General features: G+C 42.4%; 2 protein-coding genes across 4 annotated transcripts; one reads left to right on the forward strand and one right to left on the reverse strand.

The window, feature by feature from the left end:
- Positions 1-333: 333 nt before the first annotated feature.
- cnpy4 (canopy FGF signaling regulator 4) lies at positions 334-3774 on the reverse strand. The gene is made up of 6 exons (XM_042070584.1): positions 3600-3774; positions 3182-3308; positions 2780-2876; positions 2285-2407; positions 1496-1613; positions 334-1213 (listed from the first exon to the last, which is right to left on the reverse strand). Exons 1-6 carry the CDS (start codon positions 3682-3684, stop codon positions 1095-1097), a joined length of 669 nt encoding a protein of 222 aa, XP_041926518.1. The 5' UTR covers positions 3685-3774; the 3' UTR covers positions 334-1094.
- A 3257-nt stretch (positions 3775-7031) lies between these two features.
- On the forward strand, positions 7032-27673 carry LOC121690126 (calpain-5-like). 3 transcript variants are annotated; one of them, XM_042070512.1, is made up of 13 exons: positions 7032-7332; positions 10834-10999; positions 19154-19285; positions 19863-20074; positions 20391-20583; positions 22807-23003; positions 23465-23542; positions 23698-24169; positions 25081-25203; positions 26010-26206; positions 26546-26664; positions 26842-26978; positions 27085-27673. In XM_042070512.1, exons 1-13 carry the CDS (start codon positions 7202-7204, stop codon positions 27259-27261), a joined length of 2334 nt encoding a protein of 777 aa, XP_041926446.1. In that variant the 5' UTR covers positions 7032-7201; the 3' UTR covers positions 27262-27673. The 3 variants fall into 3 exon arrangements, with proteins under 3 accessions (XP_041926446.1, XP_041926447.1, XP_041926448.1); XM_042070513.1 differs by lacking the exon at positions 7032-7332 and adding an exon at positions 8522-8645; XM_042070514.1 differs by lacking the exon at positions 7032-7332 and adding an exon at positions 9020-9102.
- Positions 27674-27939: the final 266 nt, after the last annotated feature.

Below are 27939 nucleotides of genomic sequence, written 5' to 3' on the forward strand. Positions count from 1 at the left end.
TTGAAACACTTTAAATGTCTTATAAGCTAAGGAAATGTCATGTGGAAAAGCACTTTTCCGTATATTTTTGTGTGAAAAATCAAAAAGTGTCTCATCTGAATTCAATCTACCCTAATTGATGAATGGATCATAATCATTTCCCATTATTTGAGCTAAAACATTAGCAAGTTACATTTCCACCATGTATTCACACCAAACCAGATTCCGGATGATTTTGGACTAGCCTCTGCATATCTGCCACTGTTAAGGCAGTATTTATGACATTTGTGAAAATTCTGCTGATTAGTCCAGATATTCTATATTTGTGTGAATACACCCATGCTCACATTAGTGTAGGTAATCTGAGAACACGCTTTATTTAAAATGTATAAACTGTAAAAACAAACAACATAAATCACAATAACCAGAGGGCTGATGACATTTAAGGCACAGAGGTAAAACAATGTTCTCTTGGCATCCTGGATAAAAATGAGTTAGAGTACAGAGAGATCCAATTTCTCAGTGTAAATGTAAACAATATGGCCCTTTTCTGTGCAAATCTGCATAGTGAAAAGCAACAAAAATAAATGTAAATTCCTCACTGTCCAAAAGTATTCAAATGTCTGAATGAATATAGTAAACATAGTTTACAAAGTACCATGTGTTCATACGAACATAATGTGTTCTGGTTTAAATAGTTTTTTAGGTATAAAGGACCATTTACACCAGGAATGATAAAGATAATAACTAACTAATGATAAAAGCATCCATTATGACCAACAATAAAAAGTTTTGATGATGAATGTGATGTCTAAAATTTGATGGATTCTGATTGGCTGTCAGCTTTTTATCATTCTCAAAATCGCTCTGAAAGTGATCCCCAACAATAACATTCTTCATGTTGTGCTTATTACAATTTATGTGTGGACATTGTCACTCATGTTAGTTAGAGCAACACTTTTTGCCGTTATCATTGTAGTTATCTTTCTTGGTGTGAACAGCCCCTAATCTGTAACAGTCATCACATTTAGCCATCTTGTTTCACTCATACTTTTTGGTAGTGTTTGAGAAAAGACTAGGGGTATATTTCAGAAATTTTGGGCGAGTCACTGATTTCAAAGTTCTCCAGCATCGTGGGTCTTCCCACCCTCTCCTTGTCCAATGTCACTGGGTGCTGTCTCCGGTTCTGCTCGCGTCAGTCCAGGGTCCCCCTTCCACTCCTCTTCCAGGCATTCTGTCAAAGGGTGAAAATTAAGAAGAAAAGCCTCATTAGGGGAGACTGCATGGGAACCAACTTTATCACTTTTTCACCTCATTTGATTACATACAATAGAATATTTATGTTTACACGTTTGTTTTCATTAATAAATCTTTATTGGTGTTGACCACACTGAGCATCTGACTCCTCTGTGTGTGTGTGTGTGTGTGTGTGTGTGTGTATCTCTGTGTGTGTGTCCGTGCGCGTGTGTGTGCGTATATGTGTGTGTGTGTGTGTGTGCGTATATGTGTGTGTCACCTTGCTCCGAACTCTTCAAGACATGTTTCTGGCAGAGGAACCTCTCCAGCCTCTCCTCCTGGTGATGGAAGTACCAGTCCTCCACCACCTCCTCGTACTCCTCTAGCATGGTCTCACACTACATCACGCACACAGACAAGTGAGACACAACAGACACTCTCAACTCTTTTGGAGGGAAACTTAAAGCTCAAGCACCTTTGTTGGGGATCACAGCTTCCGACAATGTGTGGGTCAGTCAGCCTTAATGATAGAGACTAAGCAATGTGTGTACTCTTATTAAAAAATGTGAATTTCCAAACAATTCCAGGCGTATGAGGTGCTGCCATCAGGCAGAAGATATAGAGTGACATCCTTACAAACAAACAAAACAACGGTTTGCACCAACCAAATCATTTATTCCTACCAGCATTACACTACTGAGTAAGTTAGGGAAAATGACTTCATCCACTTTCTGTGTGATAATACTGTACTTTGTTATCATTTTAAAATGTCACTGATGATGTTGCACCTTACTATTGATAACACACTAATGATACTGCACTTTACTATTTGATAATGTAGATATACTTGGTGTTGTGCTTTGTTGTTGTGTGGGGGTGAGGGAGGGTTTTGTGGTCCTGTTGCTGCCTGTGGTCTGTTGTTTGTCTGTCTGTCTATCTATCTGATGAGCTGTATGGTGCAAGAAGAATTTCTGAAAGGATCAATAAATGTCTTTCTATCGAAGTCGCCTGTTAAAGGACTCAAAATCACATTCAATTTTCTTTCCGTAATGATATAAAGGACACATACCTGTTTCTTCATGTCTGCCACCTCCACTGAGGGCTCATCCCAGAGCTCAAAGGGTATACCCAGCTCCACCTTCACACCCTTATTCACTAAGTTCTTCAGTGTAGCCATAGTCTGACTGGTGCCCTTAACAACAAGATCATTGTACTATTTATGTCCTATACAGGGAATACATGTTTTACAAATCTGCAGAACAACATGAACATCAAAAAGATGACAAAAAGGCATACAACAGACTGTAAGAAATTAAAAAAATAAATATATATATAAATAAATAAATAATAAATAAATATATATATTCAGCTCTGGAAAATGGATGTCTGATGACATTCGAATGAGTTGACAGTCATGTTCAAAATTAAGATACCATTGCACATTTGAATATGAACATCAACTCATTTGAAAGTCGCTCAGCAACCATAGGATGACATCAGAAAAATGTGCAGTGGTTTCTTCATTTTTCCCAGAGCTGTATGATGATGATGATGATGATGATACCTTGGAATATCGCAAACTCCCCGGTCTCTCAGCATGCACACTGTACTGCAGTATTCCCTCGCATATGTTGTCAACAGCTTCTGTCAGACGCGTTTCCCTGAAGACCCATTCAAACACAAAACAGAATGAATCCAACTGCATCTTTGTAATCTTCTAAGACTTGTTTTGCAAGACATTATCAATCAACTTCAAGGGCACAATGCTGGATGTTTCATTATGGATGTAATGTAAACCTCTTTTGCTGTAAAAATGTAAATACATGGTAGACATTCTTCTAAATATTCTCATTTCAACCATTAAACTGATTCTAAGGAGTTACTTTTCAACGATCTTCAATTCGAACTCAAGCTTATTACTCAATATCCTGACACAGCCAGTAACCTTAGTTATTAGCTTACTTACGATGTGTTGTATTTGATCTTGCGCTTGCGTTTTCCCGTGTCCAACACCTCTCCAACCTCCAGCACCTCCTTTGACCTGCTACTTCTGTCCAGCGTGGCCTGCAACTCCACCGTCAAGTACTTGCAGACTGGTAAAAAACACCCAGCAGTTAGTTAGTGGAGGAGAACCATTAATGTTGACACCATGTCCATGTCCCCATCGCTCAAGAAAGAAAGACAGTTAAACAAGTCAAGAGCATCAGACCCTCTCACACATGCACACGGAGAAACGGACTGATAAACCATGATTGCATAGCTATTGGACCATAGGAAGGAATGGAATAGTTATAATGTTACAAAGTTTCTCAGCCAGGAGGGGATAGGATAGTAGTAGTAGTAGAAAGGTCCGTGCAGAACTACTACTGTAGAAAAATTCTCACCTTCGCATTTATTAGGTAACCTTTCGTCTTGGTTTGCCACCACAGACCCTAAGATTGAAATCAAACACAAAAGCAATACTTCCATTTTTATATTTTCTTACAATTAAAACAATGCTAAACAGGCTCAAGGAAAAGCCACATCGGCATTCTACTGTTACCGACTGAACAGACGTTACTGCTCATGCGCATTGCTTGGAGAAAAACGCCACGGCTAGGGAAGACAAGCAGATAGCGTTTTGCCCGATCAAGGTTACTTAATCAAAGACAAAAACTTCGAGAATAAGGGGTGTTATCCTACCCGCTCTATTTTCTTATAGATTAATTAGAAAGGTTGGGCAGTATGTGTTAAAACATGGTTTCCACATGGTCTGCAGCACATTAGCCAACAAAGAAAATATATAACCAGCGTTTGCTGTCACTTTAAAGGGCACAGCAATTAGACTGCCTAACCCAGTTACTTTATAATAGGCTATAAAATCCATATATATATATATATATATATATATCAAAACAGTATCTATGTGTTTAACACTGCTTGCTTATTCATTTGATATGATGTTGTATTTGCTGACAGAATATCAGATACACACAGGAGAGGTGTTAAATTCCTAGTGATATAGGTAGGGGATTTCCCACAGCGAGCAATCAAACAAGCCCATTTGTACCATCAAAAACACAATCACCAACAAAGCAACCAAGACCGCAGTGGGCGGTTGGGCATGTATACATCTTGATCATTGAATTAAAATAACGGAGCAGATCCAGTCAGTGTCCTATAGGCCAAAGTGAGAGATTTACATTTAATTCTTGCCACTATAGGGAGCCGGTGGAGAGTAACTGACCGACAAGATTCCACACAACTTCTTGTTCAGGCCAAGGTCATCTCCAACCTGGACTATTGTAATTCACTATTAGCTGCCTGGTGTTATATATATATATATATATACTGTATATGTGATATATATCATATATCAGACCTTATCTGACACAAGATTCATACATATATATATATATATATATATATATATATATATATATATATATATATATATATATATATATCTGTGTCCCTCAAATATAGTATGCTTGCGTGAAATATTAATGATTAGTAATAGCAGTGTCTGGACATTTTTTTTAAAACAAAAGTGGAAAATAACATGGCTATGGACACTAAAAGGACACATAGTGGTAGTAGTAGCAGTAGTAGTAGTAGTAGTGGTAGTAGTAGTTTTCTATTATTAAGTTCTTAATTTAAGCAATAAGCCCAGAGAGGCCGTATGTTACACTGATTTTAGAACAGCTAAGGGCGTTATTAGGCACGACAGAACTATCTGTTTTAGAATGGTTTGTTTTACTATAATTAATGTTCTTAATGTTATTGTAATTCTCACTGTCATTGTCAGTTGTTGTAAATAGATTTGGTTGAAAGTGTCAGCTAAATAATATAACCATGACCACTTATATTTTGTTTTTTGCATGAAGATAATGCAATGAACAACAATAAAGCCTGATTGTAAAATGACCCTTTGCCATATGGTTTTGGCATGTAAAGCAATGTATTGATTTAACTTTATTGTTTTAGTAGGTACTCTTCTCTCCCACCTGTATGAGATATATAATCTAAATAGAATCATGATTAATCACGTCTGGTGCTGATCTCTTTGTACTAATGACCCTTGACCTCTGTTCGAACAGGAAACTGAAATCTGGGGTGACCAATCTGAGTACTGGTTGGGAGGAGGTGAAGTCTATAAATAGCTCTGACCTGAGAGATGACTGCACCAGTGTAGCATTGTGACCCAGCAGTATTTCACTCCCTGATTTACTGCTTTCTTCAAGCCAATCAAAAGCCTGATATGGTGTTGGATTCTGTCATGTGCTTAGGGGACAGGCCAAAACACTTGAAGCATAAGGCACATCCGTATATCATTAAATCATTAAACCGTTAAATAAATGTTCTGACACACTACAAACTAGCTGAAGTCATACTGAGCATAAGCGTCTCCGTTTATTTGTTCGCCTGTTTGCTTGAGCATGGTTGCAGGTGATGCATGCCTGTGTACACGAGTATGTCTGTCTGTATTATTTATGCATACGTGCACATGATATGTTTCTGAGCATGTGTGTGTGTGTCTGTCTGAGTGTGTGTGTGTGTCTGTCTGTGTGTGTGTGTGTGTGTGTGTGTGTGTGTGTCTGTCTGTCTCTGTGTGTGTGTGTGTGTGTGTGTGTGTGTGTGTGTGTGTGTGTGTGTGTGTGTGTGTGTGTGTGTGTGTGTGTGTGTGTGTGTGTGGGTGCGTACCCTCAGGGGTGCTCAGGTGACAGTGGACACGCGCTTAATGACAACAAATATGGCATCATGAACTTAGCTACAGAGAAAGAGAAGGGGGTAGGGTTGGAAAATCCCTGAAGTAAGGCTGATCAAGTGCACAGTGAGGAGAGAGAGAGACAGAGAGATAGAGAGAGAGAGAGAGAGAGTAGGGAGACTATGTGACTGCCTGTACAATTTGAGGAGAGAGGGAACCTGTTCTTATCAGGGTTATGAACAATTTGAATTGCAGTTCTGCTTCCTGTTTGCTACCTCAATTGATATGCAAGTGAAATTCAAGAATTGAATTGGAATTTAAGAGCCAGTTTCAATTAAATTCTGGAATTTTGCACAAGCCTGGTTCTTATGTTTATCACATTTACATAACAAATTAGTCGTTTTTTTTATTACCAACTATTCTTAAACCCTGTAAATATTGTCTCAACGGCACTCTAGCACTGGTTAGATGTACAACTGCGTTTCATTGTACTGTTATTTTACTTGTGCAATGACAAGAACATTGACTAATCTAATCTAATCCAATCTAAGCTATGTTCTTTGGCAGGGTTGTATCTAAATTATGACTGCTGATGTATGACTAAAACTATGCTGATGTGTTTAGAGATAGCTATTGGGGGAGAGAAAAGGAGGGTGTATGTGTGCATTTGGATAAGAGACATAAAGTTTATATGTAATAGAGAGAGGAAGGGAGAAACTGAGTGAGAGATAGATAGAGAGAGAGGGAGAGGGAGCAAGAGATATAGCAGATCCAATTGGAATGGATCCAGCAGAAGAGAGTAAGGTGGTAGATGAAGGGAGAGAGAAAGAGAGAGAGAGAGAGAGAGAGTGAGAGATATAGCAGATCCAATTGAAATGGATCCAGCAGAAGAGTGTAAGGTGGTAGATGAAGGGAGAGAGAAAGAGAAAGAGAGAGAGAGAGAGAGAGAGAGAGAGAGAGAGAGAGATAGCAGATCCAATTGGAATGGATCCAGCAGAAGAGTGTAAGGTGGTAGATCAAGGGAGGGGGGAGAGCTGAGAGGGCAGATGAGACTGTGTGTCAGCTGAAGCACTGGTTCAGCATGTTGCTACGGGACTATGAGGTCAGCAAGGGGCCAGATCCAACGACACTGACACCCCCAAAAAAACAGAGGGAGGGCACAGAGGGAAAGACAGAGAGAGAGAGCGAAGGAGAAGAAGAAGAAGAAAACATACGCTGTCCTTTAGAGAGCAGAAGAAGAAGAGAGAAACAAAAAAAACTCTCATTCAAATGAAATAGAAAGCAGACAGAAACGAGAACATGATTGAATCCCTGAACTGTGTCATGTCGGTGGCATGTCTCGACCACACCAAACAGAAAAAGTCAAAGTGTTTGGAAGACTTGCTGCCTTTCCTGCACTGGCTCCGAGACAACTCTGGAAGGAACCTGCCGTATGTTTACCTACTTCTGAGTGAATGCTTTCGTAGCGCACCTTGGCGCTGGCCATTTCTCCTGTGGCCGGTCCATGGCTAAAGCATGTCTTCTTGAAATGCATGTCACTATGCAATTGGGTTTTAAAAGTGCAACCTGCACCCCAAAAGCATATTCGTGCTGGTCTTACATAAACAAATCAAAAAACTTGTGATGGGTAGGTGTTTCTTTAGTTTTCTTCAAGGTTTGTTTTGTTTTTTAGTTTTTAAAAGGTGTTCTTTAAAGAAAACAAAATGCACTAAGAACACATGTTTGTTTTTCTTTCTTTTAGATGTGTATGTGTTTGTGTGTGAGCTCACATGTGCCTATATCTGTGTGTGTGTGTGTGTGTGTGTACAGTATGTGTGTGTGTGTGTGTATGTGTGCGCGCGCGCGCTTGTGTGTGCATGTGTGTGTGTGTGTGCATGCCCATATGTGTGTGTGTGTGTGTGTATGGATGACACCACTAAATTGCCCAATGTGTCATTGCAAAGTTATCCATTGTCTGTTAGTGGATGAGGTTACCACTCCACACAGACATGGAGCTTTCCTGATGCTACTGTGTCTGCTATAGACATATGACCCCATAGCAACAACACGTGCAGTGGCACACAAAGTAGAGAAAGATCGCATGGGAGCAGTTAAGGGGCAAACGATAGTCACAGCCTCCGCCAATCAGCTCATAGTGGTGGCCCTTTTATTCAGCCTGCTGAATTAGGTGCAAGAGTGTCCTCTTCTGTAAGTCACTTTGAATAAATATACAAATGTAGGCCTAAGTGTTAATGTAAACTGCACTTCCTTCATATGATGCACTCAGAAACGTGTTTCAAGACACACTCACATACACACACAACACAAAATGTGTATGCAAGAAAAATCCCTAAAACTATTAAATGCTTATTATACATAGGAAATTGTGAAGGTAGATTACATAACAGGTGCGAGACAGCACCTGATACTAATAGCTGTCTGCACCGACACCTAGGCAAGGCAAGGCAGGTAACCACAGAAGATAGAGTACACCAGCTGCTATCCCACACACACACACACACACACACACACACACACACACACAAAAGCACCTCCTCATAGGCACGTACAGTATTACACAGGCTACATAGTGATGAGGGGCCCCAACGACATGTTTCCTTAACAACAGGCGCTCGGGGAACCCTTCCACGACAAAGTTAAAATGCGTTTGTATTATTAAATAGACTACTGGGAACCCGAGCGTAGCTAACTTAGAGTAGTTTACGTCGCCGTTGAATCATTGCACCTGAAGAACGGAGGGCAGGTGAGACTGAGAAGTGCTTTCTTTCCTATACCCTAACTCATGGGTGTCTCGTGTTGGTCGGCGACTAAATGGATGCATTCAGGTGTGGATAAGTTACTTCGTGGATTTATTGAGAGAACAATTCGAAGACTAACATGTGACCAAATTAAGGCGTTATTTTCGTGAGACTATCAGACGTATTACACCACTTTTTTATATTTTATATCGACTTGAACTGCATCATGTAAGAGAAATCTACCTTTATGTTTGAGATGTTATCAGGTGACTCGTGTGCTGGTTGGCTAACAGCTACGTTTTCGTAAGGCAGTTCCCTGGTGCACATTCGGTGACCTGGGTTTCAGATGAGGAAGAGCTTCAGTGAGTGTCGCGAGCAAGTCAGTCAGATGCTCAAATGGGTTAAGGTTTTTCCAATAGTAACGATGGAAAGTTGGACAAACGCACCACCTGCTGTGCTTTGGTAAAGCCAAGAAAGAGAACAGACACGTTGTCTACAACAAAAAGTGTCTGCGTATTTCTTCCCAACATCTACGAATCATGTAGTCTGTCATTTAGAATATAACTCGGTGCGTCATGCTGAATAGTAGGAAATGGTAAATTAGAGTAGAATCGCATAATGTGCGCATTATGTAAATTGTATCATAATGTTTCCTGTGTTTAATTGTCAATCAAGATGTTCAGAGGTCTGCATTCTGCTTTAGTGTGATATAGCAACGAATATTATGAGTTTTTCATTGTGGCAAACGGAAAGGCGAGCGTGCTATCCAAAACATGTGTGCATTTGAACACACACACACTTACTTGTATAGCATTGCAAGCGTTGCATTTAAAGCGTATGCACTTACGCACAGACGCACATGCACACACACCATGCATAGACCTGCACATTGGCTTGCCAGACAGGCACTTACGAGTGGGCATACACACAAACAGACCCGTTTCTTTGGCACACCCTCTGACACTGAATCTAGATCTGTTTGTTGGCTCTGTGCCCTCTCCTGCCAGACTCTTAATGGCTAAACCTGTACCCCCAGCCCCGACGGTACCCCTGACCCCACCTAAACCTGCAACCCCAATACCCCTACACACACACACACACACACACACACACACACACACACCACTCATCTCTCAACACTCTGTCTCCATCTGTCATGTTATCATGCCAGAATGTAGAGATTCACCTCCAAAACATTTGTGTCCAACACTCTCCCTTCCCCTTCCCCTTCCGCTGTGCCATTCTCATGAAGAGCCACTCTACTCCGCAGCTGACAGATAAACTCACTCGGCACCTGCGTTGCCCTCTGCCTCTCTGGTCCGGTCTTCTGCTACGCTGCTTGTGTTTTGATCTTATGAGACGCAGGAGGCTAACGGTTTCATTTCAATCAGGGGGGTCGTCGCTATTAACATTACGCTGAGGTGTGCCTGGATGGTACACATATGATATATGTCTTTGGCTTTTAGAGGTGCTTATATCAGTTGGGCTGCAGTTTATATTACCATGTTCAGGCAGTTTAAGCTGCTTAATGATCTTTCTTTAAATGTTTAGTAAGACAGTTGTCAGTAAGTGTTAGTATTTGTATTAGTTAAGTTGAGAAAAATCTAACTCTGATATTCATGTCTTCTCTTCTTCTGGAACACTTGTCGCCTCCCATCTTTCACCTCTCTTGCCCTTAGTTGACCTCTTTGCTTCTTCTCTGTGCCACCCTGATTGTTTCTATTTTCTCCTCTCATCTCCTCTCCTCCCTTTCTCTCTCTTTCCCTCCCTCTATCTTTCTCTGCTCTCTGTTATTTCCTTTTTTGTCACATCCTACTATACTCATGTCCCTTAGCTTTCGTTCCATTTCTTTTCCCGCTCTCCATTTCATCCCTTTGTTTCATTTTCTGAGTTCCTCAGCCAACTCGTCTCTACTGCTTTCTTTCTCAACCCTCTCTTATCTTCTATCCTCTTCTCTTCTCTTCTCTCCTCTTGTCTTGTCTTGTCTGGTCTTGTCTTTTCTTGTCTTCTCTCGTCTTGTCTTGCCTGGTCTTGTCTTGTTTTGTCTGGTCTTGTTTTCTGTTCTCTTCCATCCTCCCTGTTTCCCTCCTTCCATTCTCTCCTATTCTCTCTTTCTTACTCCCATTTTATTGCCTTTCATTCTTTCTCTCATCTACTTTCGTGACCACACCTCTTATCTCCCCTCGCGTCTAGAATGCCAGAGCGAGTGTGTTCATTCCAGGGACAGAACTACCACAAGCTGAAGCGAGCGTGCCAGCGCCGGGGAGCCCTCTTCCAGGACCCCTTCTTCCCCCCCACGGCCCAGTCGCTGTTCTACAAGCGCACCCCTCCTCCGGGAATCACATGGAAGAGACCTCGGGTAAGAAACAGCACAGCAGAATGCTGATGCTACAGGGGCAAAGGGGGCATGGAGGATGAGGTGGAGGTGGGTTTCTTGGTGTTTTATGCCTCCAACGTTGTCTTCAAGGCAGTGTTCCCTGGAAGGCACTACCCAGCTAACAATTTTTGGTTATTAGAACGTTTTCTTGGTAATGGGAACGTTGCTTGAAAGTTGTGAATGTTGTCCTATGGTTTGCCAGGAAAGTTTTTCTGACGGAAATACTACGTTTTTTGGAGGTTATTTGTTTTGGTTAGTAAAACGTTCTCCTAACGTTTTTATAACATTCATTTTATGATAACCAAGGGGCAACCTTTAGAGAATGTTGCAGTAACGTTCCCCTAACCATATAAATAACAAACCTCGGGGCAACCTTCAGAGAACGTTACCATTTGGTTGTAGTAACGTTCCCCTAACCACTGAAAGGAAATAACCTAGGTGCAACCTTTAAAGAACATTACTATTTGGTTGCAGTAACGTTCCCCTAACCATGTAAATAAAAAACCTCGGGGCAACCTTCAGAGAACGTTATTATTTGGTTGTAGTAAAGTTCCCCTAACCATTGAAATTAAATAACCTAGGGGCAACCTTTAAAGAATGTTACTATTTGGTTGCAGTAATATTCCCCTAACCATGTGGATTAAAAAACCTTAAGAAAACCTTAAGACAACGTTACATTTAGGTTGTGAAAACGTTATTGGAACGTTAAAATAACCATCACAGTTAGGCTATGCCAAAAAATCTGTTTTTTGATTTATAATAAACATACAAACTCAGGTAACAAATTGTTTTGATTTATTAGATGAGTCCTTGAATGGAAAATGCATTTCTTTATTATGCACTGTATGCAGGAACTTATATTTCATTCCTCAGTTGGATTCAGTCCTCCACTGCAGTCCTCCTTCTGCCGATCTGCATGATAAATAAAAAACAGACCTTATACTTCCATTGTGCCCCCATACAGAAAGTGCAACACACCAACAGTGGCCTAACAGCCGCCAATTTAAATATTAGCTTTTTTTTTATCTCAATGTTAAACTCACTTAATTATCTTACTGTGCCTTACATTGCCTTGAACACATTAACTGTAAGTGCATCAAGACATTCCAGCACAGCCTAATCTCGCATGTAGGTATAGCAGGCCCAAAAGGGTTGTTTTTGTCTTCGTCATGTATACTCACAAATCTTTATTGGAATGAGTTGTGACATTCCCGATGTAGCAGTGAATAGAAAGAGACTGCCATGTTATCTTCCTTGCATCATCCTACTTGGTGTTGGCATATTGTTGTCAAGGGTCCCATTTAAACCTAAACAAAATGACCAATGTACACATATTGTACACACAATAAGCATTGTTACCAAATAGCAGGTTGCAGATAATGATTTTATTAGGGGAAATCCGGTGTTAAATGGGTTTTACATACAGTGCAACCGGAAAGTTTTCCAGATTTTGTTATGTTTCAGGCTTTGTTATGGATTTTTTTTTCTCATCAATCTACACACAATACTCCATGTAAATTTATAAAAAATAAAAGTCTGAAATATTAAATTTACGTAAGTATTCAGACCCTTTGTTATGACACTTGCAATTGAGCTCTGGTGTGTCCTACTTCTATCAATGGTCTTTGAGATGCTTCTACAACTTGATTCCACCTGTGCCTAAATGAATTAATTGCCCATTATTAGGAGAGGTAGACATCTCTTTATATACGGTCTCACAGTTGATGGTGTGTGTCAGAGTGAAAACCAAGCCACAAGGTCAAGATAATTGTCCGTAGACCTGCGAGACAGGGTTGTGTGAAGACACAGACCTGGGGAAGGACACAAAAACAGTTCTGCAGCATTGAAAGTGGCCAAGAGCACAGTAGCCTCAATCATTCTCAAATGGAAAAGTTTGGAACAACTATCAAGTCTTCCTAGATCTGGCCGCTCAGCCAAACTGAGTAATCCGGAACGAAGGGCCTTGGTCAGACAGGTAACCAAGGACCCAGTGGTCACTATGAATGAGATCCAGAGTTCCTCTGAGAGGATGAGAGAAGCGTAAAGAAGGACAAACATCAGTGCATCACTCCACCAATCAGGCCTTTATGGTAGAATGGACAGATGGAGGCCATTTTTTGCTGGGAGTTTCCCCAAAAGTACCTGAACGACTCTCAGACCATGACAAGTAAAATCATCTAGTCTGATGAAACAAAGACTGAACTATTTGGCCACAATTCCCAACACTGTGTGTGGAACAAACCAGGCACTAGGCTGCACTGATGTTTATCCTTCTTTACGCTTGAGGGCAGTGCTTGAGTCTAGTGTCGGTCAATATGAGTGTGTATGTCAGCTAATTTCAGAGCAGGACATTTGCATGTCTTGGAGCGACTATGGCGAGGGAAGTAAAGCGCGATATATACCCCCCCCCCCCCCCCCCCCCGGAAAAAGTTGACAGGTATGTTTCAGTCCCGGTGATTATTTGTGAAATTGTGCAAACTTTTCAAGGCATTTCAAGGAAGGAGTGGTAGCATGCAAGCTCCCAAATTGACCCAGTACAGAAGGCATCAATAAATTGTTGGGGAGGGTCATGCGTTTTTTCTCAATCACTTTGGAGGGTCATAGAAAAACGTATTGCTGGCGAGGGAGGGTCACGTCTTTTTTGACTAACGCTCCCAAAACTCCTCCAGTGGCCTTTTAAATAAATAACGAACAGTCCCTTAGGGTTAGGGTTGGGGTTAGGTTTAGGATCAGGTGCCTTAAAGTCAGCGGTGGCAGCGCTGCCTGGAAGACGACGTTGAGGGCATAAAACACCATCGAGCGTGGAAGTGGAGGGTACTAGAACGTTGAGGGTGGATGAGAGAGTGGTGGAGTGACTGGAGATGTATGACATGCTGACAGGGGAAAGAAGTGTTGCCGTTTGTGTTGAAGAAGGCAGCAGTTGAAGAAGATGATCAAAGATGGTAGATGTGAGGAACTTTTGTCTGAGTGAACCCTTCTAATGATGCTATGTACAGTATCAAAGGGTTACACTGTTGATTTCAAGAGCTCAGTTGGAAAGCTTAGTTAGACTCTCTGTGCTTTGATTTCCTTTTGCATAACAGAATATTTGATCCAAAGAAATTTGAGTCTAAGTTAGAAAAAAATTAAGAGATATATAATGAAGAACACCAATGCCATCTACTTTTCTCTACCAAATAGGCAGTGATCACTTGATCCAGGAAGTACTACGTGGATGTACAAGCCCTCCTAGGATACACTTGGCATTGCTTGAGTGTCAAAATCAGTAATTTGATAAGGTGATTCAAACAGTAATTTGATAAAGTTGAGTTCAGTGGGGTCATGGTGATTTGGACACTAGCTAGCCAACATTATTGCTGGCTATGAATGTACGCAGTAAGAATGTTGGGATTTTGTGTAGAGTCATGAGCGGAGTACAAAGGAGTACAAATACCGTAGGGGGCTTTCTCCGCTCTCTCTGTCTCTGGTGCCTCTCCTTCTAGCGTTGGCGAAACTGGCAGAGCCACAGGTTCACGGCCTTTTGGCCACCGCAGAATCGCATCCACGCTCCCTTTTCTACCCCCTGTCTAAATTCAGGCTGCTCCCTCAGCAGGTTTTATTAAAGTTGCGTTTAATTCCAGCCTCGTTCGCGAGGTCCTCCGGCGTCAGCCCCGCGAAACCCAACCTGCATCAGAGTGTGTGTGTCGCGTGTGTGTGTGGATTTAGTACGCTGGTGGCATCACAAGGGAGGTGGGTGGTGGGCTACAAACTGTGTGTAACTCTTAGGGGACACATTTAAAAAAACAGTGTTAAAATAGCATTGGATTGTGCCGGAGTGTGCAGGATCAAATCTGGCCATCGGGGCGTGGGGCCCTAGAATGCATCTGTGAATATTTTTGCCGTCGTGTTAATGTTGGGAGGCAGTCCGCAGAAATTCAGAACCATGCCTGAAATAGAGACCGCTGGTGTATCTGTAAGTTCTGCAGTGCAAAAGGGAGAGAAAAAAAACAATACTAAAGCTGGCTGCCGGGATGTTGGTTACTATAAACGAGCGTTGCGAACATAAACAAGCCTCTCAGGTTCCTGCCTTATGGTGATCTGCCAGGTTGGATGTTTGGCTCCTTTTGGTGGCCTTTAGGGGTCAAACGAAGGTCACTGTTCTTTTAGAGGTAATCTGCTTGTAGAGAAGATGATGGAATGGTAACTATGGTGAGATGTGTCCATGGTCAAGGTGTGGGTGTGTTAGGTGTATGAAGGTGTATATGTTGTTTGTTGTTTGTGTTTTGTGTTGGTACTGATCTGTTTATGATACATAAAAAAGGAAACGCAGAGAGAGAACAGTACAGAGAAGTGTGAGAGTATATGTGAGAGTGTATCTGTGAGAGCATGTGTGTGTGTGTGTCTTTGTTTCTGTGTGTGTGTGTGTGTGTGTGTGTGTGTGTGTGTGTGTGTGTGTGTGTGTGTGTGTATGTGTGTGTGTGTATGTATGTATGTATGTGTGTGTGTGTGTGTGTGTGTGTGTGTGTGAGAGAGAGAGAGAGAGAGAGAGAGAGAGAGAGAGAGTGTGAGAGAGTGAAATACAAAATGTGTATAACTGCATGTCCGTACATGAGTGTATGCATACAGTACATGCATGGGGATACCTGACTGTGAGTGTGCCTGTTTGTGCTGGCCATACCTGTGTGTGTGTGTGTTTGTGTGTGTGTGTGTGTGTGTGTGTGTGTGTGTGGTGTGGTGTGTGCGTGCATGCGTGCATGCGTGCGTGCGTGACTGTGTTTGTGCGTGTGTGCGTGTGTGTGTGTGTATGTGTGTGTGTGTGTTCCAGGGTATTTCCCTGAAAGACAAACAGGATTTATAGTGGTGTGCATATGCAGTGGCCGGGTGGCCTTGAAGGATTCATAGCCATATGTTCTTATTGCAATGCTAAGGTATTTTAAGTGTGCGTCCGCTAGGCGTCAAGTGGTAGGTTGGCATCTGTCATCTGCCTGTCCACTAACCCATCGCCCAGACACACACACACACACACACACACACACACACACACACACACACACAAACACACACACAGACACACACGCACGCACACACTCTAAACCCATGCCCCATGCCTAAACACATACAGTACATTTTCAAGTGCATGTAAGTACAGTACATACAACCGGTGGAACATTGAAACATAGTCTACTTTTCTCTCTCTCTCTCTGTGTGTGTGTGTGTGCGTCTGTGTGCATGCGTGCGTAATGACTGTAACCTGACACTGGAGGAAGCTGACCAAAAGCATTTAAGTGTCCAAACTCAGATCAACAGCTCAGGCTAGATAGGATCTCACTCTTCCACAAGTCAAATGTCAAATTCACTCAGCAACACACCTCCAATCTTCCAGTAAGCAGGCAAATCAGAGGTCCAGACAATACTATGCAGCACCACAGCACACAAGTGTTCCACATGAACTAGTCTAGTCAGAACATTGAATGAGTAATGATCTGTAATAATTAGGCCCATCTGTTTTTTTCTAGTTGATTCCATCTTTCAGTTAACAGTCTAGCCTGGATCTTGCCTCAGATCTCTCAGTATAAACTGGTTTAGTCTCCTCTGCACTGTATCTAACTATTAAAACTCTTTCCCGACAGCCCATAGAGAAATCAGTATGTACGTACTGATGACGAAAATGAATAAAAGTATCATTTTTCTTCACTGAAACCCCGCGAAAACGTGTTTGTATGTCAATGAGTGTCTAAGCCAATCAAATAAATGGGGTTTCTTTGGATATGTGTTGAATTTTTGCTATTGGTTAGATTTTATATTTTGTGATTGGTTGTCAAGCGCCGATCGCGATATTTCAACATGGCGAGTAATGACAATCGACCGACTACCAACACTGAATCTGTTGGGTCACTTTAACTGTTCATCTGTTTTTAACAGTACATATGCCCATGTTGTCTAGTGATATGAAACTGGTGTGAGAGGGTAGGGGTCAAATCTGTAGTGTAACTCCGTGTGGGAGGTATCTGAATCTGTTGGGTCATTTTCAGCAACACTGACTCTGTTGGGTCATTTTAACTGTTCATCTGTTTTAACAGTCTAAACTGTGTTAACATGATTATTACACATTGACCAAAAAAAAAACATTATTATTAACCAAAATAATATGTATGAGATGAAATTGTAAGTTATTTTTTTGATACAAATGTGATTGTATTGATATTGCAACTAATTTTGATAATAAAACTATATAATGGTTATTTAGGCTCGTCTGTATACATAATTTCAAAATTAGTTATTTAGAGTTCCTTTCACCCAATTGCTACCAAACTTGGTATTTATTTAGCCAACAGGTAAATGCAACTTTCTGCTATTTCACTTTTTTTATAACATGCTGTGTTGAAGCTGTAGAGCTTCACAAACTCAAAAAATGTGCCCGGAATATGCAAATGTTATGATAATTTATACTAATTAGCATATATAAATAATACATAATTGTCATGTCAAACATATATATTTCTGTAGCCTAACTATCTGGCTTCAAGAGAAAATGGATGGTTTCTTTGAGATATGCTTAGGTCACCCACAGCAGAATGAAATATCAAAGGAGTCATTTTTGGCCTATTTTGGCCCTGTCGGGAAAGAGTTAATATGGAGTCAGAACAACGCCATAAAGATTGTGTGCCCGTGAAAGATATTCACATGTGTAAGAGTTTTGTCTTCGGGTATATGATTTGCACAAGTGTAGAACCGTTTTGTAACTGTGGAATTAATTTGTCTGTGTGCAAAAATAATGCGTACCTGCAGAAATATTTTGTGCACTTGTGAAAAACATTTGTCCACAGGGATTTAGTTTGAATGTGTGTGGAACAGCTTTATAGCTACAGGCATGGGAGAAGTGCGACATCTATCTTTCGTGTGCAAACTGGATCTACGAAGCTACAAAACTTTTTTACAGACACGAATTTTGGCATTGTTTTGTCGTCGATTCTGAAGAGCCAATCAGCGAATTTTGGCACTGTCTTGACAGTTTCTGCAGAGCCAATCAATCCATTGCATCACCTACTGACTAGCCAATCAGGGGACGTCCTGTGTCACATCTCTCAACCAGGGTCGGCAGCAAAGATTCTAGAACAGAGCTGGTCGGCAGGCACAGAGCTAGCAAACTTAGGTCGTAAATCTAACAAGTTATGCCTTTTACAGCAAGGTTTTTGATGGAAAAGTGGTGTTTAATTTCCATAATCTTTGTTCAGTGAACACATAAAATCAGTTTTTTGCTAAGCAAGAAGAATCAAGAATTACGATCTTTGAGTTTGTTTATCGTAACCTAGCAACTGAGGCTTTAAGTGTTAAAAATTATTGTTATTGTTAATATTATTATATTAAGTGATTCTGAAAAAATTGGTTTGTTTAGCTGATGCTTTTATCCAAAGACTTAGGCTACAGGTGAGGACTAACATTCAAGCTATGTTGCCAAGGAGACCTTAAGGTAATGATAAATTCTACCTTGCAAACACAGCAATAGGACGAGAGTGAGAAGAACCAGAGGATGAAAGAATGCAGAATTGAAGTACCAGCCAGAAGAGTAGTAAACAAAGGTGATAGTAAGAAGAAAGTGCATGGTTGGGTAGGTTAGGAATGCTGGGTATGTTAGATGTGTTAGGAGAGGAGGTATTCTGAGAATGAGTTGGGTCTTCAAGAGCTTCTTGAAGATCGAGAGGGACGCCTCTGCTCTGGTAGCATTTGATAGCCTGTTCTACCATCGGAGAACCACAGAATAGTCTGGATTGCCATGAGTGTAGGGGCGGTAGTCCCAGACAATGTTCCTTGGAGGAACACAGCGGCTTTGGGGGTAACATAAGCTTTCATGAGAGCATCTTACGGTATCTGGGGATCTCTTTTCCCAAGCTCTTTACATTTACATTTATTCATTTAGCAGATGCGTTTATCCAAAGCAACTTACATGTTAATTACCATATTACCACTGTCCCTGAAGCAACTTGGGTTAAAGTGCCTTGCTCAAGGGCACAACGGTGGAAGCCCGTAATTGAACCCACAACTCTTCAGCCCATTGCATGCTAGCCCAGCTCCTTAGCTCCGCCCTGAGTTGATTCCATCTCTCAGTCTAGCCTGGCTCTTGCCTCTTGACCCAAGGTGTCGTCTGTGTTTGTTCAGGAGCTCTGTAAAGACCCGCGTCTCTTTGTGGATGGCATCAGCACGCGTGACCTCCACCAGGGCAGCCTGGGGAACTGCTGGATGGTGGCAGCCACCTCCTGCCTGGCCTCGGAACCCTCCCTCTGGAAGAAGGTGAGAGGGGGAGAGAGAATATTATCTTTTTATAATGCAATGTTTTTTGAGTTTTGAACATGGGGACATATACTTAGCATTTGAGAGAGAATATTATTTAATTGATTATTGTAAAATTTATTTTTTTCTTTTTTTAAACAGATATTGTATTTGTTTGTAGTGTTCTGTCAAAATATGTTTGCTTTGGCAGCACTGCTTCACTGAGTATTTCCAATTAAGCTCCTTTGAATTGAATTGAGAACAAGGGTGAAAGAGAAGGCTGAGGTGCGTTCAAATTCGGCAAACATTAGCGAATGTTTGTGGTGAACATGTTTTCTCTGAACAGTTAAATTTGAACGATTTTGTGTCCAATGTAATGGTAATTGCATTGTTACCTTTGTCAAGTTCACCAGCTCCAGTATGTTCACGGAGAACTACCTCCTTAGACTTTTTGCAAACGTTTGCCTATATTTTTGAATTTGAACGCACCTCTGGTGTCCCTCATAATCCATCTACTGTACATGTTATGGGAGTTAAACATTCACCCTCTCTCTCTCACTTGTTCTTTTCTTTCTTTCTATTTTCGTCTCTCTTCCAGGTGATTCCAGATCACTCAGAGCAAGAATGGAACCCAAAGCGGGCCGACCTTTATGCCGGAATCTTCCATTTCCGCTTCTGGCGCCTAGGCCGCTGGACTGACGTTGTCATTGACGATCGTCTCCCGGTCAGTGAGGATGGAACGTTGCTTTTCTGTCGCTCTGCAACACCACGCGAGTTCTGGAGTGCATTGTTGGAAAAGGCCTATGCCAAGTGAGATGTGTACATTTGGGCTCCATGAGCGTTTGTAGGTCATAGGACTACTGGATTTATAATAAACCCACAAAATGGGTTCCTCTCTCTATCACTTATATTTCCCTATTTTTCCTTTCACTCTCAATCTCTGTCGCACACCTCAAACACACACACATACATATTAACAACAATTTATTTTTGCATTATTTAGAGTTTGATACACTCGTATTGCGTTCTTCTGATATGTATTCCTTTTCTGCTCTGTTTTTCTCATCTGTATTCTCCTGTCTCTCCTTCCATCTCTCTCTCTCTCTCTCTTTCTCTCTCCTTCTAGGCTGAATGGCTGTTATGAGGCTCTGGAGGGGGGTAACACTGCGGAGGCCCTGGTGGATTTTACGGGGGGCGTTTCGGAGCCCCTCAGCCTGGACCGCTCAGCTCTGGTTCAGCACCCTGACCAGAGGAAGGCCCTGTTCCAGACACTGACCAAAGCTCACAGCCGCCAGGCCCTCATCACCTGCTCCATACGGGTCAGTGACACACTGCCGGAGTCTGACCATTTACATACGTTCAAAATGCGTTCTGAGATGTAATATGAGAATAAGGGTTATGTTGTATTTGTTGTGTTTCAATGGCAAGTGTAGTATCAGATCAGATCTGGTTAGATTACAGTCTAGAACTGGACTAAGCTGGCCTTGACTCATCTTACAATAACAAGACACCTTATATGTATTCAATCACATGTTTATTTTCACTCAGATGACTGAATGATTTAAGAAGAGACTGTGTGTGTGTGTCTGTGTGTGTGTGTGTGTGTGTGTGTGTGTGTGTGTGTGTGTGTGTGTGTGTGTGTGTGTGTGTGTGTGTGTGTGTGTGTGTGTGTGTTTGTCTGTCTGTGTGATTGAGAGGGAAAGAGAGAGCAGTCGAAAGTAGAAATTGTCAAGAGAAGTTCAAAAACAGTAAAGAATGTTAGACACATCTGTACCACTGAAGAAGAGCGAGGAAGCGAAGACAACACCAGGGTCACTAATGAGGAAGGTCAGTCGGTTGTGAGCTGACATCTACACACAGAATGGGACAATGCATGGAGCAACCTGTCTGGAATTAATCAGCATTGTCAGCAGAATTCAACGGAGAGTTGGACAAGGACAAAGGGAATGGACCTTAAACTTAAAAAGACATTCATTTAGTTGTCAACCTCTCTGTCTTTAATGATTTAACAGTCATGGTTGCTGGACCATTGTAGTTCAATTCTATGGTAATTAATTCCAGCTTGTGATGTAAAGCACAGGAGGCTAAGAATTGTCTGGGACAGTGTGTGTGGTGTATGTTCTATACCATAACACCAGTGTGTGTGTGTGTGTGTGGTGTATGTCATATACCATAACACCAGTGTGTGTGTGTGTGGTGTGTATGTCCTATACCATAAATCCAGTGTGTGTGTGTGGTGTATGTCCTATACCATAACACCAGTGTGTGTGTGTGTGTGGTGTGTATGTCCTATACCATAATACCGGTGTGTGTGGTGTGTATGTCCTATACCATAACACCAGTGTGTGTGTGTGTGTGGTGTATGTCCTATACCATAACGCCAGTGTGTGTGGTGTATGTCCTACCACCAGTGCCAATGTCTGGTATAAGTAGGCCAGAGTGCAACACAAGTCATGCTCGGTATGCACACATGGTGAGAAATAGTACTCTTTCCTAAGGCAGATTAATGATTAAGTCATTAAAGCTGCAGTTGGCAATTTTTTTTATCATATTAATGAAACCAACACTATGCTCCAACAGAACAACATAAATAAGCCGGTTTTAGAAAAAAAACCCGCACTTCTACCTCCATCTAGAGCCTGTTATTTGTTTTGCAAAATCCACAGCTCTCGGTTCTTCTGGTCCAATCAGAGCAGGGCTATGTGGGATCTGACTGTCAATCACAGTCTGGTGCAGTCTGGTGCGCACTGACGACCACAAACTCGATGAGAGGGTGCTCGGTGGTAGTGGGGGAGGGGCATGAGAGATTTGATGAAATTTTGGCTAAGTCCCCTCAATATGTCAGACTTGCCAACTGCAGCTTTAAGTGATTAAAGACATCCAATGCCAGTTATTTATACCTTAATGTAACAGCTTTGATTTTGATGATAATCTTGTAATAGGGAGAATCGTGTATATTCTGCAGCCCTAGCCTACCCCTGTACGGAGAACCAGACTTGCTACTGGCTCTTCCCCGACCCGGAGAATCACGATGAATGTATTTATGTATTTGTATGAAACTGTGTGATATTACCTTGTCAGTTGATATGGCTCTTCAGAGGTCATTTTTGCCAGTTTGGAAACTAATCCACATGCACTGTGTCCAGGGGGGAGGGTTTAAGCCTTAAAGGTGTAGGTTTTTGAACATTCTAAGTTCCGCAACAATTGAAGGTTCTAAAATTCTATGTTGAATTCAATGAACCCAGATATTCTTTAGAACGTTCATTTCTCAACATTCCCGTCACACCAGTGTGACGGTACTCCTTTAAGGGTTAAGCCATGAGTGGTATTTACCACAGTTGTGCAAAATACAGATACAGTACTACAGAACTGTAGGGGGAGTCCAGTAACAACAACAACAACAACAATAACAAAACTGCATTGGATACCTACAAGTTCAGGCAATGAATGTTTGGGCAACAGGAAATAATGCATGTCGGTGATAAAGCATGATGTGTGTTGCTGTAAGATCTCCATCCTCTCTGCCCCTGCCCTTGTCCCAGCCTGAGGATGGGCAACGCGTGGAGTCGGTGCTGGACTGCGGGCTGGTTAGGGGCCACGCCTACGGGGTGACGGCCGTCAGGAGGGTCCGTCCGGGCCCCTTCCTGCTGGGCAGCTGCGGGGATGCCGGCCGCGTGTGCATGGTGCGCCTGAGGAACCCCTGGGGCACGGCGGACTGGACTGGAGCCTGGAGCCAGGGGTGAGCAGAGGGCCAGGGGGCGGGAGGTTCGAGGAGTGGGAGATGGGAGGGGAAGTAGAGGTGGAGAGGGGCTTGCAAAAGCAGAGAGAGAGAGAAAGGGCGATAGTACGACTCTACAAGCTCATCTCAGCTATAACTGTATAAAGGGATAATGCTCAGCTATAACTGTATAAAGGGATTCATTTTGTTAAAACGTTGTCACTGCATTTTGTAATGATTCTATGAATAACTGGGGATATTGATGGCAGTGTTCTAACTCTGAATTATATTGGATAAATGTATCTGGTAAATATATTTCAGGTAAATGTATGCAAAATTAAGTATATAAGATATAATGCACATTTATGGTAAATGTGGCCAATGTCTCCTCGTTTTTTGTATGCATCTCCCTCCTGTATCTATCTTCTCAATCTACCTCCTCTTCTGTTTCTCTGATGATCCACACTCGGCACCCTTCAAAGGTCTCTGGAATGGCAACAGCTGTGCCGCAAAGAAAGAGAGAAGATGGGGCTCATAGTGCGAGATGTGGGGGAATTCTGGTGCGTCAGGCAAGCCTAAGAAATCAGGGTGACGATTTTGGAAAACCAATAAATGGCTTTAAGACTTATTGCCTTATGTGTGTGTGTGTGTGTGTGTGTGTGTGTGTGTGTGTGTGTGTGTGTGTGTGTGTGTGTGTGTGCGTGTGTCTCATCAGGATGGAGTTCGAGGACTTCTGCCGCTACTTCACAGACATGGTGGTGTGTCGGCTGGTGGAACGATCGCTCCTCTGGCCCAGGAGTCACTGGCGGGAAGTGCGATGCCAAGGGGAGTGGGCACCAGCTCCCGGACCCCCACCAAGACCACCAGCACCACTCCCATCCACGGCCAAGACTTGCACCACCACCACAGCCTGTCACCAACCCAGGCCAGGCGGGTATGCCCAGCGAGGGGATCGGAAAGAAGCTCGACTGGGAGAGAGGAGACAGGAGCAGCCCGTCGGCAGACAGAGGGAGAGAGACTGGGAGAGGGAGAGGAGCCGGCCTGTGAGAAGAGAAGAGGGGGGTAACGCTGCCAAAAAGAGGGTGGAGGACGAGGTGGTGGACAGGAGCTGTCCAGAGCAGCTGGACAAGAGAAGCAGATGTGGGGGCTGTATCAACCACAGGGAGACGTTTCTGCACAACCCCCAGGTGTGCTGCCATAGATTGTCATCAGGACAATTTGGTTCTGAACATTAATTGTGGTAACTTACATCTCAACTATATACTTTACAATACTTCTACTGCAGTAAATGTGTATCATATTTTGGCAAATACCATAACCATATACTGAGTAGTTCTATACTGAGTAAATACCAGGTGTGCTGCCATACACCGTGTCCTAACTGCATGTGATGCAAGCTAGCATTAGCAACGAAATCAGTTTGTTTTCAATTGGAAGCTCCTAACTGGATGTAACACAACGTTTCACAGAGCTGTGCAGTGCGATTCAGCGTGATGTTTTGAGCAGAAGTGTTGTCGGACACCCTGTTTCTATTTTCTTTCTGTGGCTCGCATTGTTCTTCTCTTTTGAACGAGAAATATGATACGATAGAACAGCATGTTTAACGGATTCAGTGTTGACAGAGAGCACTCAATGCTACGCCACAGTTGGACGTTCGATTGCAGTTAGGATAAGTTAATAGATTATCAGCAGAATTTGGTTCTGAAACATTCCCTGTGTCAACTCATATCTCAACTATATACTTTATAAAACATTTACTAAACATGTATACTGCCAGATACCATAACCATATACTAGTTGTTATGATAAGCATAGGAGCACTCGCTCAGTCATGCTCAAGCCTAAAATGTGCTACACACACCCACCCACACACATAAACACTACTATTATTTTAGCTTGTTAAAGTGCAGAAACTTCAGATGGGTTATTTTAATCTCCTGCTATATTTTAAAAGACCTCTGGTGAAGGACAACTCTCCATCTGTGAATTGCTCTTTAAGCAGGCTACAAATAAGCGGAAGCTTTTTAGATGGAGTGTACTTGATGAATAAGACATTTGATGACATATTAATCCTCTCTTTTCTCTCTGTCCTCCTCAGTTTATATTTGAGGTGCAGGGCAAAGAGGAGGAGGTGCTGATCTGTCTTCAGCAGGAGGATAGGAGGATGAAGAGAAGAGAGGGTGGAGGAGAGAACCTTCCCATTGGGTTTGAAGTACTGAGGGTGAGTAATGACGAATGAGGTCAATAGAATAAAGGAGTAAGTCTAGTCAAAGCCCTTACAGGCCCCCCACTCCGCGGCCATCTTAACAGTCTTGGGGCAGTTACTTCGGGAGCCCCCCCCCCCCCCCCCCCTTCTATAGAGGATTCTTTGAGTGCTGTGTCTCCTCATTAGAAAGTAGTAGTATAGTATAGCATAGTATAGTATAATATAGTATTGTATCAGCTTGTCTGTTTGCTTTCTACACTGAAAAAAGTGATCTGTTAACTCACCAGTTATTATTAGGAAAACCCTTATAAGTAAAAAAACACCTGCATGTTCTGTCTTCTTTAGCAGCACTGCACACAACATACAACTCTGCTCAGGCATCTGTATAAAGACCTCTGTACAACTGGAATGAAAAACACTCAGATGTGGAAGTTAAAGTAAATCCCAGGAATTTCTTGAGAAGGCATAGATACTTACTGTACATATACAATGCAAACACACATACATATACATATCCATTTGTGTGTTTGTGTGCATGCGTATGTGTGTGTACTTGCATGTATGTGTGTGTGTGTGTGTGTGTGTGTGTGTGTGTGTGTGTGTGTGTGTGTGTGTGTGTGCGTGCGTGTTTGTGTGCATGCGTATGTGTGTGTACTTGCATGTATGTGTGTGTGTGTGTGTGTGTGTGTTTGTGTGTGTGTGTGTGTGTGCGTGCGTGTTTGTGTGCATGCGTATGTGTGTGTACTTGCATGTATGTGTGTGTGTGTGTGTGTGTGTGTGTGTGTGTGTGTGTGTGTGTGTGTGTGTCCTCTCCCCTGTAGGTGGAGCTGAACCGTGTGAGCAGGGTGCAGTGTGTGGGGGAGCAGGCCGCCAGCTCGGTCTACATGGACTCACGCAGCGTGGCGCTCCGAGTGACGCTCGCCCCAGGACGCTACGTCCTCCTGCCCACCACCTTCCAGCCGGGGGTCACCGGCAGATTCCTGCTCCGTCTCTTTTCACACACACACGTCCAGCTCAGGTGTGTGTGTGTGCGCACACAAACATATATGTCCATATATTCTGTATGTTTGTCTGTGTGTATTTGTGCCCTAGAAGCGGTAAGCACAAGTATGTATGTTCATTATAATACGCAAAGAAGAACAGCCTGAATAAAATAAATGAATAACACAATTTTGGGAGGCTTGAAAAGTCCTCATAGTACTCAATCTCAATCTCAACACCCTCCTCTTCCCATCCAGTTCATAACATTTCTCCTCCTGTTTGTCCATCTCTCCAACTCTGTCTCTGCTTTACTCATCCTGTCTGTATTCTTTTTAATTCAGTTAATTAATTAATTCTGTCTTATTCTTTCCATCAGGGAACTGAAAGAGGAGTTGCCTCCTCCGTCCCTGTGGCAGTGTTGTCTATCTCAGCCATGCCTGGTTACCACGGTGCACCTGCGTCGTGCCTCAGGCCTCTGTCAGCCGAAACAGACAGGTGCGCAGTGGAGCTACACAAACTGCCATAGATACCACTTTTTTGTTTTATTACTTGCAGTTAAGAGTTATTAAGGGTACATTAAGGGTGCCAAAAATCAAAACTATGCATATCTGTGGTGTGTGTGTGGGTGGGTGTGTGGGTGTGTGTGTTTGTGCACGTGCGCGCAATCTGCAGCCCCAGATGTGTATGCTATCATTCGTTGTGAGGAGGACGCAGTAAGGACGGGTGTGTTCAAGGTAGACGGGAGTCCCGAGTTCAACACTAAGGCCATTTTCTACAGGAGACGGCCTCAGGCACCTATATACATAGAGGTAAGAGAGGAGGCCAGATATTTGTATGATTTTGGGTTCTGAAAGTGTATTACATGTGGTCATTAATGAACTGTGTGTGTGTGTCTGTGTGTGTGTGTGTGTGTAGCTTTGGAGCCATGGCTTGGTTTGGGACACTTTGCTGGGTGGATGTCGACTTCAGAGTGAGGACTGTGAAAGAGGCAGGAGCAGAACGATTGACATTCAGGGCAGCCAATCGTGCCTCAGATCCCGGGGTTGTGTCTATGTGGAGACTTCCTCCAGCTACTGCCTGACGGACCTGTGATTCCACAGCTGCTCTTTGTTTTACCAATTACACTGCCACAGCAACAATCCATTGTGACCTCATCAAGTTACCAAAGGAGATGTATTTAAACACCAAGTAATTCATTATAAAGTGACAGCATTTCATTCAGTGTTTTCACTGTAAATCAAAAGAAACATGTCTGTGTTTGTGTTTCTAAATATATTTTCTCTGCTGGTCAGAGTATAGCACTAGATGTTCTTATTAAAGAAGAAGTTCATATAAAGTCCAACTTTCATTACTGAACATAGGCCAAGGTTATGTTGGGTTTTGTTTTATGTGTTATGCATTTATATCCATAAAACCGCATTGTGGGCCCCAGCAGTGGTGCGACTGGCTGGGGCACCTGCACCGTACGTCGGCGACCCGGGTTCGATTCCCGCCCCGTGGTCCTTTCCGGATCTCTCTCACTCACTCTCTCACTCAATCTCCATTATCCTATCTGATTAAAGGCAAAAAAAGCCCAAAAAATATACTAAAAAGGAAGAAAAAAAGAAAACGCATTGTGGAACGGGAGTAAAAATGTCTAATAAAGTTTTTGAATTTTACAGAAAATTGTGATTGAACTGTACTTTACTTGAACAACTTTGACAATAGGTTGGTTTTCTTTCTCATCAACTGTGGTAGGCTACCGTTTCCCAGTCTATGACTGTTTTTCTC

This window comes from Alosa sapidissima, chromosome 18 (assembly GCF_018492685.1).
Source record: "Alosa sapidissima isolate fAloSap1 chromosome 18, fAloSap1.pri, whole genome shotgun sequence".
NCBI classification, from domain to species: Eukaryota; Metazoa; Chordata; class Actinopteri; order Clupeiformes; family Clupeidae; genus Alosa; species Alosa sapidissima.